At 39.3% G+C, this 11,787-nt stretch overlaps 1 protein-coding gene across 1 annotated transcript; it reads right to left on the bottom strand.

Moving 5' to 3' along the window:
* Positions 1–370: 370 nt before the first annotated feature.
* SELE (selectin E) lies at positions 371–7,987 on the bottom strand. The gene is made up of 13 exons (XM_062581901.1): positions 7,883–7,987; positions 7,555–7,625; positions 6,749–7,135; positions 5,812–5,919; positions 5,501–5,686; positions 4,656–4,841; positions 4,369–4,554; positions 3,958–4,143; positions 3,413–3,598; positions 2,367–2,474; positions 1,930–1,951; positions 1,750–1,822; positions 371–1,414 (listed from the first exon to the last, which is right to left on the bottom strand). The coding sequence occupies exons 2-12, from the start codon at positions 7,589–7,591 to the stop codon at positions 1,765–1,767; spliced, it is 1,650 nt and encodes a 549-aa protein (XP_062437885.1). The 5' UTR covers positions 7,592–7,625; positions 7,883–7,987; the 3' UTR covers positions 371–1,414; positions 1,750–1,764.
* Positions 7,988–11,787: the final 3,800 nt, after the last annotated feature.

The following is an 11,787-nucleotide window of genomic DNA, read 5'->3' as shown; positions in this document are numbered from 1 at the left end:
TCCTCCTGAGCGTGCCCCTCTCAGAGCTCGCTGCTAGCCAAGGCACCTGCTTTACAGGATACAGTTGAGCCTTCCTGCTTCCTTTCAGGACTGGAGATACCAATCTGGGGTCCATCTCTGGCTATGCTGGCTACCATGCAGTCAGTGCCATCTGCCGGCTAATCTTTCTTCAACTGTTATGGAAAAAAGAAAGCTAAATAAGGGAGCAAGCCCCCACAGCCCTGCTATTTTGCCAGTCTTCTTCCCCACTACATTTTGCTACGGAGTCTGTATCCACAAAGCTGACAAATCACCAAAATGATGAATGTTTCCAAAAAGGGAGTATTACATTTAAAACTTTATTAAATACTATTACAAATATGACAGTATTAGATGAAGTCAAACACATGTTTAATTTATGAATATAATTTAAACATAACTTAAGACATTTCTCATTTAAAGTCCCTTCCTAAGACCTTTAAGCTCTTTATACTTTATTGCATTCTTGCAATAAATAAAACAGCTTCCATTTTATTTGCAAATAATATACGAGCAAGAAATCCTTGATCTTTGATTTATTTTAAAATTATCAGGCCCAGATCAATGGCCACAGGCCTACTCAGGGACAGATATTTTACCATACTTCTACAGTTAAGCAGTACAAAAATACCCACAGTAAACAAAATACAAAAGAAATTAAATATTTATATAAACACTTATATTACAGTGCATAATCCCATTGGGATGAGAACATTTCAGATCTACTTGCTGCATTCAGATCTACTTGCTGCATTCAGAAACCAGAGTACCTAGAATAAACATTAACACTCTTAGTGTGCTACAGCAAGAGCTTAATGTCCAAAAATCTTTCCAGGACATGTAGCAGAAACCCAAGTAATTGTCCCTATCATTACAGGCATATTTACTGAGATCCTGTTAAAATAAACTGACTTCAACAATAAACCAGATCAAAGGCTCCAAAAGGAATTCAATTAATATTTTATCATCCCAATCACTTTGTTTCTGCAAATGTAAACCATGCGTCTCCAGGAGACCTCTCCAGCAGTGAAGTGATGGAAAATAATGCATGTCTTCACCTCACCTAGGTACCTTCAAGTACTCCAGAGGAGAAACCAGCCTCCTCTTTACAAAGCAGCTTACTATTTGCTCACCATATGGAGAATAGATGGCAAAATCCCAGTTAAAAAAACACACATGACTGAAGGTAGACTGCATTTTGCCAAGGGGCCAGAGTTTTGCTCTCCGCTTGTTTGTCTCCAGTGGAAATATCAGACAGCTTGAGTTCAAAATGTCTTAGTAATAAACAAGGTGAATCATCTTGTCAGCAAGAGGTAAAAACATCCGGACAGCTGCTGATCTGCATGCAGTTTCATTTTCTGCAAATCTGAGACATAAGTAAAGATGGCTCCAATTCCTGCAGAGAGAACAAAATTCCTCTAAATTGGAAAACTAACACAGATTTGTATTTGCTCTTATTTCAGAGAAATTGTGTGGCAGGCAGTAAAAACATACAAAAGTATTCCTAATATATGTGGATAGACAGAAGCTTAGCACAATCATCCTTTGAGCTGAACAATCATTTCTGAATCAATAAATCTACCAGTCTCTTTAGGAACTTTCATGCTATGTTGGATATTAGGTACCCCAAAGTATATTCCCATTTCTGCAACTCTAGAGCAATTGAAGCTCTGATTGCTTCTGTGATTAGCAGGAAGAGAAATTGTGAATACAGCTATCTTATGAGCTTACCTGAAGCATTTAGATTCAAACATTCTGGCCAGCACTCTGGAAACTACCTTCAATAGTGAGGCTCTGACAGCTACTATAAAATAGAAATTAAAGGTACTTTAGTGACAGCTGTTCTATATCAAACACATTTTAGCAAAGAATTACTGCAATGTGTCTCATGCTTTTTGAGATGTAGCTTACCTGGAAGGAGTATATTTCTTTCCTGCAAAAAGAATAAGAAAAGACATTAGCATTTCAAGAGGAAAGTCCCTCTATGCAAACATTCTGCTTTCCTCTCATTTCTAAATACTTGACAAAAAGAAAAAAAAAAAAAAAAAAAAGAAAAATCCAGCAATCAAACAGCCAGTTGTTACTGTTTTGTCAAAAGCCCCATCTCATCTTCCCATTCATGTTTCCTGGCAGTAGTTGCTGATGAATAGAACTGTTGCTTTTTCCTCCCATAATTCTTAAGTGATTGGTTTTAATCTTATTGATTTAACTATCATCCAAAAGTGGCATATATACTGGCTTAATATGGGAATGTTCACTTTTTCAGAAAAGTCAAGGGTTCTACTCTACTCCCCAGTGAAAAATTCAGGCAGGTAAATGAAATCAGTTGATCCAGTCAAACTGCTCACCTTTTCTTCGAAAACGTCTTGCAAGCCAGAGGAGGAATGATGCTGTGGACAGCAGAGAGGCACTAGTGGCTGCAATGCCCACAGAGAGATAGCTGACTTGTTCAAAAGCTGAAAAGATGAAAATATTTCAATGAGATTGAGACACATGAGATCTCTGAAGTCCTTTCTATTTCATCCTTTTCCAAGTGTTTTTCCTAAAGAATCAGAATTGCTGCTTGTTACCTGTGAGTTTTCTTGCCAAGACAGGACAAATCCTGTACACAAGGTGAAAAGCCGCATACTAAAAATTATTCACCTTTGTCAAAGCAATAACAAGGTAACAAGCTAGCTCTATGAGCTTCTGCCTAGACTCCAGCTTCAGAGGAGGATTTGTGCTTGTCTTATTTTATGTTTTGGTTCATATTTTGATTTCCTCTGGAGTGTCTTCCTCTTGAAAGAATCCCACTGAAATCAAAGAAATTATTCAAGGATGCAAATTCTGTCCAAGTGAATAAAGCAGAGTTGGACTCTTAGGACTTCAAGTAAAGACACTCCAAGTGGGCCCAAGTATGTTCCCATTGAAGTCAGTGGCAGAGCTCTCGCTATCTTGGATGGGAAGGCAAGGATGAGACTAACAAAAGCTCTAATTTTATAGGGCAGAAGAACACTGAGAAGTCTTTCAGATCAAAGAAAAAAAACTATCAGACCAAATCAACAGACTGAATATAGATTTTAAACCACAAAGTTGTGCATCACTAGAAAATTTTCTTCTTTGTTAATGATGTGGCAAATGCCCAACACTAGTAAAATTTTAATTCAAAAACAAACCAATCAGCTTGGGGATTTCTGTTCTTGATATGAAATCAAGATTTCTCACCAAGGCCTTTAGGATTTTGGTTTTGTTTTCCCTATTTTCAAGCAGCATATTGAGAGATTTTGTTGGGCTTCTTTCTTTTTGGACTGAACAATAGTTTCTAGCTCACTGGCATATCTGATCTACCCTTCTATACCTCCTCATTTGATTAGAAACTCAGTGCCACCTTTGTGGCTAGTCATAGGTAAAATACCTTCACACGTGGGCAGACTGGCACTCCAGTTTCCTGAATGACTGCACTCAAGAACATGAGAGCCATTCAGCTTCCATCCTTCTATGCAGCTGAAGTGGCAGGCTGTGTTGTATGTGAAGTTCCCAGCACCATGTAAGCAGTCCACAAACCCTTTCTCAGGAGGGCTCAGTGGTTCACACTGTACTACTAAAATACAGAAAGAAATATTAATTGTTAATAAAACATTAAGGACTTTCCTGTCTTCAGCCCTGTTTTTGCACTAGCAAATGTACACTGTATCTTTAATTTACATTATCTTGCCAGAACAAATGTTTTTTCAGTGCTCTTTCTCTAATGTGTCTTCAAGTTCAAATATCTGGGAAGCTCATTTACAGGCTCATTTTACAAGTATTATTGGTAGCTGCAATTCAACTGTTAACTAATAAATAAAATTAACTGCCATTAACAAATGGGATTTCTAGAGCAGTCAGCACAGATGCCTCAGGAATCCAGCATACCAGTGCCAACAGCCCCATCTGCTCAGAGACAGTCATAAAAAAAAGTACCTGCACAGGCTGGCTGCTGCCCGTCCCAGGCCCCAGAAGACCCACACTGCAGGAGGGCTGGCCCTGTCAGGGCAAACCCTTCCTCACAGGTGAACTTGCAGGTAGCACCCCAGGTGAGCTCCACAGAGGAATGGGAGCAGTTCGCAAAACCATGAGCAGGCATTTCCAAGGCAGGACAGGTCACAGCTGAAAGCACAAGAGACAGCACACAGTTTAGCTTGGAGCAAGCCAAGACAAACATTCTTCTGAGCTGACAAGATGATGCAGCGTGCCTGGAACTGACCTCTGTGGATCATGATACCATTTTGCAGACCCAGTCATTCCTGGATACTGGCACAGTTTACCCAGGAGCCTCAGGGAACAGTTGCACAGTAAAAAGAAATCATCCAGTTTCAAGCCAACAAGTCTTACCTTTGCATTTTGGGAATGGCTCTGACCACTGTCCCTGTGCCATACATTGGACACTGGATGGGCCCTCCAGAACATAGCCCTCGCTGCAGTGGAAATCACAATATGAGCGGTAGGTGAGATCTGCAGGAGCATGGTCACAGCTCACAAAGCCTTCCTCTGGCCAGGTTACAGCCTCACATTTCACAGCTGCAACAGATCACAACAACAATTAGCACAGATGCCTCAGGAATTCAGCATACCAGTGCCAACAGCCCCATCTGCTTAGAGACAGGCATAAAAAAAAGTACCTGCACAGGCTGGCTGCTGCCCGTCCCAGGCCCCAGAAGACCCACACTGCAGGAGGGCTGGCCCTGTCAGGGCAAACCCTTCCTCACAGGTGAACTTGCAGGTAGCACCCCAGGTGAGCTCCACAGAGGAATGGGAGCAGTTCACAAAACCATGAGCAGGCATTTCCAAGGCAGGACAGGTCACAGCTGAAAGCACATGAGACAGCACACAGTTTAGCTTGTGACAAAGTGGGAAGGGAGTTTTCCCTGAAACCTAGCAGCATATGCAATACATCAAAGTAGAGAAGAGACTTATGATCCTGCCATTTCAGAAGGTGGACAGGAGCTGAAGGATCTCAAAGTGGAAAATTGTTTTATGGATTAGCTGTAAACTCATCTGCAGTTCACAGTAGCTGGTTATAATCAAAAATTTTCAGGTTGACTGCTGGTTGTTGATACATGTTTGTTGGTAAGTTTGACACTGCTTGCTTCAAATGGTAGTTTATTTTAAACTGAAGACTTCAAGAACTAATCACTACAATCAGGATCAACTAGCCTGTTGTGAGCAGTCTCAATGGGATCACCTCCATTTCCTGCTCTCTACTGAAGTGGGGGGGGGGAAAGGGAAGGGGGCAGAAAAGGTTTTCTCCAGAAGGAAGTCTAAAGAGGGCTGAGGCATTGGTCCTGCCCATTTCACCTCTTCAGGGACAAAGAAGGGCCTCTGTGCTGCAATAAGGCAGCACCTTCACCACAGAGTTAATTACAAAGGAGTGGGCCAGAATCTGTATCTATTGGCAGAGTAACTCTGAAGCATACAGACCTATGTACAATTTGGAAAGTTCATTACCACTGCTTGAGAAGCTCACCTTTGCACTCTGCAGGGGAGGCAGACCAGACCCCAGAAGAGGTACAGTGGACTGATTCTACGCCAATCAACTCATAGCCTTTTTCACACTGAACTGTGCAGGATGAGTTGTAGCTGAAGTTCTTCAGTGGGTGACTGCACTTCAGGCTCCCATGATCAGGTTCCTTTAGGGTGTCACAAGCCTCAACTTCAAAGAAACACACATACACACAAAAGTCACTCACTTAGCAGTTAAATTGATAACTGAGACAAACTGAACACTAGTTAACATGACCGTCTCCCTGGTTGAAAAGAAGGATAGAATAAGCTTACCAAATTCACATTCAGGCCCATAAAATCCAGGGTTACAGTGGCAGGTGTGATTGTTAATAGTTTCTATGCATTCCCCACGGCCACTGCAGAGAGACAAGTTGCAGGAAGCTGAGGGGGGAAAAACAATTAGCAAGTTATAAAAGAATCTGCATTGGTCACTAATGAAACTTGATTAGTGATTCACTTATCTTTCTGGTGCTGAACAAGCACTTTGTATAGCAAAAGAAAAGCAAGGGACTTGCTAATAGTTAGTAAAATTACCTTGCCCTTGCATGACAGCATTTCAGAAATAAACACTTATGACAGCCTAGCTCAGAGGAATAATTCCACTGGCTGACAACTCCATAACCATTTGTGCTCAGGTAGATATTAGGAATATTTAAAATGCAAAAAGAACAATAAGCTATGACATAGGTAGAAATCCTCAACAGGGACATTCTTCACCAACTCACTATAATTCTGATTTGGCAGATACTTGACCACTTTTTTTAAAACAAAACAAAAATACATAGGTGTTGCCCCTTCCACATAAAGCATCTAAGTCAATGCAGTTATCAGCAGAGAGAGACAGATGCCTCCAAAAAGACAATTCTTACCTAGCTGAGAAACCTACTGCAGGCTAGCTGAGATACCCACAGTGTCTCTGCTGTCTCAGGGTGGGACGGAAAAAAAAAATCACTTTCTGAAAGAGCCTGTTTCTCTCCAACAGTTATAGAGAGGGTCAGTGACTTGCTTAGAAAGACTTATATTCTGAGATAGGTGAGATTGATATAGCTCTTAGAGCACAACCAGCTTCAGCTCTGAGTAGTCTACCAAGGGGCTGTGTTTAAGGGTAAGGGTACAAGTGTTTGCAGGGTCAGGTAGTTAATATTTAAGACTATATTAAACGACACTTCACTAGGTCATCTCCATAGGGGCTCACTGGTATATATCATACCTGTATAGCATAAGGCAACCTTCTTTTTCTCACACTGTGCATCATTCCATTTGCCATCATCCTTTCCTCTTTTGATGTAGATTTCAACGCAGTCCTCATTGTTTCCTTTGCCATTTGGCTCGCCTGAAGCCCAGTTTTCTGCCTCTTCTGTCAATTCTTTGTTAGTTCCAACCCAGGTCCATGTCTCATTAATTTTTCTGATTCCAATCCAGTAGTAACCCGGATTGAAGGGTAAGAAACTATTCAGATAGCTGATTTCCTCCTTATTCTGAATGGCAACCATGTTAGTATACTTGTCTTTGCACCACAGCTCTGCTTCATCGTAGGTCATGTTTGTGTCTGAATAATGGTAGGTCCAACAATTCACCTCCTCCAATATCATAAGTCCTGGAATGAGAAGATACTGAGAAGTTGGTACCACTTCATATATTCTCTAGAAGAAAAAGACCTAAAAATATTCCATCCTTATCAATATCTGAACCTGCACAGGCAGTAGTTGCAATTATTTTATATACAACTAATTGGCATGTTTAAAAAAGACATGTCAGCATTAAGTATAGGGACTTCAATCTGTAAAACTATGCCCAGTTACAAAGTTCTGCAGGCTCTGTAGCAAATCACATGAACCACTGTCTGACTAGTGAGCAGGGAAACATGCTATTGCAACTAGAGGTTTTTCCTATATGAAAATTAGCCTCATGCTAATTAGCTCATGTTCAAAAATTCTGTTTAATTTGGAGTTCAGACAAAGTAGCTACACTAACAGTATCATCCAACCAGTTGTCTACAGAGATACACACACTTACCATAAGCAAGAAGAGATAGGGACCACAAGCAAACCATGTTTCTGAGAATTTTCTATCTTTTGTGCAGACAGCTACGAAAGACCAGAAAAAGGAAGACATTTGTATAAAACAGATTGCTTTTCAATATAAAATACTGCCTATGTTTCTATTCTACACACTTTTTAATAAATTACTGAGGAATTAAATAAGATTTTCATCTAGGGGAAATGCAACATTTAAAATAATTTTTAATGTCAAGACAGATTTTAAGGAACACCAGCACAGAATTCTGTCCAATTTTCCCTTAGCTACGCAATGAGATGGAATAAAACACTCCATTTATACTCACAGATTGTCGTTGTGATGGCCAGGTGCTATAGAAGTCTAGTATTTTTCAGTGATTGCTTTCCTTTGCTAAGTTGCTGAATATGGCCTGGAAGATGAAGTTCAGCTCAAAGCAGTCTGGATTGTGTGTTCCTTTTGCCCTTACTGCAGCCTTTTATTCTCTCAGCACAGCCCACCCTCCATGAGACGGGAAATTCCACGTGGAAAAAAAAATTATTGGAATATCCCTGGTTCTGACCCTCTCACATATTAAGCCTGACACTTCCCCTTCCCATATCAACCCTCCCACAAAGACAACCATGCTGACAAACTGCCAACTGCCAGATGATACAGCTTTACTGACAGAAACACACAATTCCAGGATATCAGCATAAAAGTTCGTTTAAGAGTCTGCTGTGTGAGTCTATTCCAGCTTTTCTCCTAGCATATATGGATGTGCTTTTCCTGATCAGAGGGAGCTCTTTGTGATTTTCAGCCACAATTTTTCTTTGGAATACTGAAGCTATGCAACTTCTTGCAGAGTAAAAAAGGAAATACTCTTTATGGGTTTCTATAGATGTTCAGATACATACTGATGACATAAGAATCAACAGAAATGGACATGACAGCTTCTTTAAAGTATCACCATCTATCACTACTATAGTTCAGACATTTGCTTTAAAGTCCTCTATGTAAAGCGAACTAGGAGATTAAGGCATACAATTCCCCTTACTTGACAATAGAATTGAATATGTCCTTAAGAGGCTACAGAAACTTTGAATGTTCATGAAAGCTCTGAAATAGAAAAATATATATACTTTATCCAATTATTCTGACACTTTTGGTACATTGTTCATAGGGCCAGATGGGAGGAGAACGCTATTTTGTTAGTAGAGTTAGCTTTACTAACAAAAAGCTTTCAAAGGAGTATACCTACTACAGCAGATCTTTTCCTCAAAACTACGACAAGACATGACATGTTTTCTTTAAATTCAGAACAACAAGTATCCCGAGAATGGAAATATATCAAATTTTTTCCTAAGTGAGTTTTTATATTAAGATGTGCCCATCAATACCATTGACAGCTTGATAACTAAAGCTATCAACACTCCACTTGAGCAGATGATAAAATATTTCAGCAGAATAAGCAGATCAAGTAACATGAAGTACTTTTAAGGACTAACTTTTGTCTTAGTAGAAAAAGTAAAACATCTGTGAAGTAGCCATAGCTTGATAAATCTTTGTCCGGCCAAGGAATTCAAAGGAAAAAGGACATAGCAAGGAGTGGAAGTGGCCCCAGTTACTATCAGAAAATGAGAGTTTCTTATAAATTTCAATATGAAGCCTTAAAAAGTGTGTCAAAAATCAGTTACCAAATAAAATGAGAATTAGACTGATCAAACACACTGAATATTTGCAGAGAGGGCAACGCTTTCTAGCAGATGTGAACTAGTAAGGCTAGAATCACAGATAACCCATCAAGAAATTTTGGAAATTTGAAGTTAACTTTTGACTGTCCTGTAAACACATTCTGTGACTGCAGGCCTGGTCTAGCCTCATTTGTAACAGCCAGACTCTTCCCATGGACTTGGAATTCACAGGAAATCAGGACTGCTATTTCTTTAATCTCAGTTGTTCAACTGTAAATTGAGAATTAAAACATCTCCTGACTGTCAGTTTATTCTGTCAGTGATCTTCAGGTTGTAAACCCTTGGAAGAGGGACAAGTATTTTTAATTGTACTTTGTAGTACATCATGCAGTGGGTCCTAGTTTTATGAGGGGTCTGTAGGTGGTATCCTAATACAAACTAATGGTAACAAGTTTCCATAGAACAATCTTTTTTCTCCTTAGTAGATATAGCTCAGCTGTCATAATCATACATACAGAGAAATTATAGACTACTTCAGCACAAGCTTATATCCTGTTTGGTCTCAGAAGTGGAAAAATGCTTCACCTTTTTTTTGGAGATTCACTTTTTCAAATTGCTTTATGAGCTTCCTGCTGGTAAGTGCTCATCTTTTTCATAGCAGAAGCTCCAAAGCTTAGTGGAGGAAACTTTACTGGAATTACTTTGCCAGGGGAATCTCCACAGGAAGGAAGAGAGGTTTCATAGTTTTCAATGGTCTTCCTCTACAGTGACTGTCTGAGACTGCTTGTCTGCAGCAGAAAAAGAAAAAAAAAAAAAAAAAGAGAGAGGGAGAAGAGACTAAAAGCAATATCCCAGTAAAAACTCCGGTCTAAAAAAAGTCTGACTGTCTCTTTTTTACTGGCAGTATTCCCAAGTTCATTACTGACATGGGGCTCTTGTTTTTTTCCCAGAAAATCCTGTCACCCACTGCTTTTATTTTTTATCTCTTTTTAATTAACAAGATGAAAAATACAAGTGCAAAATTTTCAGAAAAACAAAAACCTGAAAAGCGTTTTCAAAATCACCCACCTGACAGAGAGTTTAAAGTCTCATTATTAGAAGTTTGATAACCACTTAAGAATTTAAATCCTGTTGTTCTGGAAGACTGGGATTCCTGTGAGCTTAAGCTAGTTTTGAATCTGGGTTACTTAGGTATTTCACGAAAAATTTACTCCAATACAATTGCTTAAGTTGGATTCCAGATAACCAAGCTCAATATGCCAACCAGTCTGCCCCTCAGCTGGTCTTTATGCTACTGATTTATTCTTCACTCTGTTTTTTCAAATTTGCAGATTTTTCTTCCTTTACCTACTGATTTGAGTATAATAAAGAATCCCCTTTCTTGTGCTTCAGAGCTTGGTGCAGTTGTCCACTCTCTTCTCATGCTGCCTGAACACAGATACAGCTTCTTGAAGTTAATCTGCTTTCCCACTGCCACAAGAACAGGAGACTTGTTAGCTTAAGTCAAGCCCTGTTTTCAGAACTGCTGATCACTTTTTCCTACATGCTCTACAGCTTCATTTCCATGGGTGAAATTCCAGCTTTTTCAAAATGAATGAGAAAATTGTAGATCATCCGTTCTCCTTTACAGGAACCTCAGAACAGAAGGAACAAAATGCCATAATTAAGCAACTCACTAAAATTGAATTTTCTTTTTGTTCTGTCTCTATTGACTGCCATGTCAGCTTTGAAAAAGTGTAAATTTGATCTACCACAAGAAGCATGAGCATAACCATTTATCTGCCCTATGGGTACTTTCCAGTATATTGAAAAAAATAATTCCACACTTGTATTAAGAAAATAATAAAGTAGCATCAGTGTTTCTAAGAATACTATGACCTTCACACTACAGACTGCTTTCCATGGAAACTGGTTTATAGCCCATTATGAGACATAGAAGGCAAGATTAAAAGACTATACAAACACATCAGGCATAACTATTTTTTTGTTGCAGTCAGTTCTCTTATATAAAGAGGGAGACCAACTGACAGAGGACACTGCTACTAACTGTCTTTTCTTTCTTTAGAGAAAGGTTAGAAGATACTCACTGCAACAGCATTATGCATGGCAAAAGAGAACAGGTCAGAGTAGGGAAAGAACACAGTAAAGACAATTTAGATGAATTATATTTAGTCAAATTATTACTTAAGGATTCAGCCAAGCTATCTCCAAACCCTTAGTAATTATCCTTGAGAGAATAAGGAAAGATGCTGGAGGGTTGAAGAGGAACAAATATTGTCCCATACTTCTAAAAGGAAGAGAGGAGGAAGGTGATTAAAAGCCAGGGCCACTAACTTCAGTACCTCAGAAGATACTAGAGCTGTATTAGAAAAAAAAAAAAAAAAAAAAGACATTAAAGAAAACACTGAAAAAAAAATCAGCAGGATACTAAGGTGTCAGAAGTAGCCGACATTCATTTACCAAGAATAAATCAGTCATGTCAATCTTTTCATTTGTACTTCAAGGCTGGGTGAGTAAATAATATTGCACTGTAGTTTGCTGCAATTAAGACTTAATACTA

The sequence above is a fragment of the Rhea pennata genome, chromosome 8 (genome assembly GCF_028389875.1).
Source record: "Rhea pennata isolate bPtePen1 chromosome 8, bPtePen1.pri, whole genome shotgun sequence".
Lineage (NCBI taxonomy): Eukaryota > Metazoa > Chordata > Aves > Rheiformes > Rheidae > Rhea > Rhea pennata.
The sequence above is the reverse complement of the archived record's forward strand: the minus strand, read 5'-3'. Positions and strand labels throughout refer to the sequence as shown.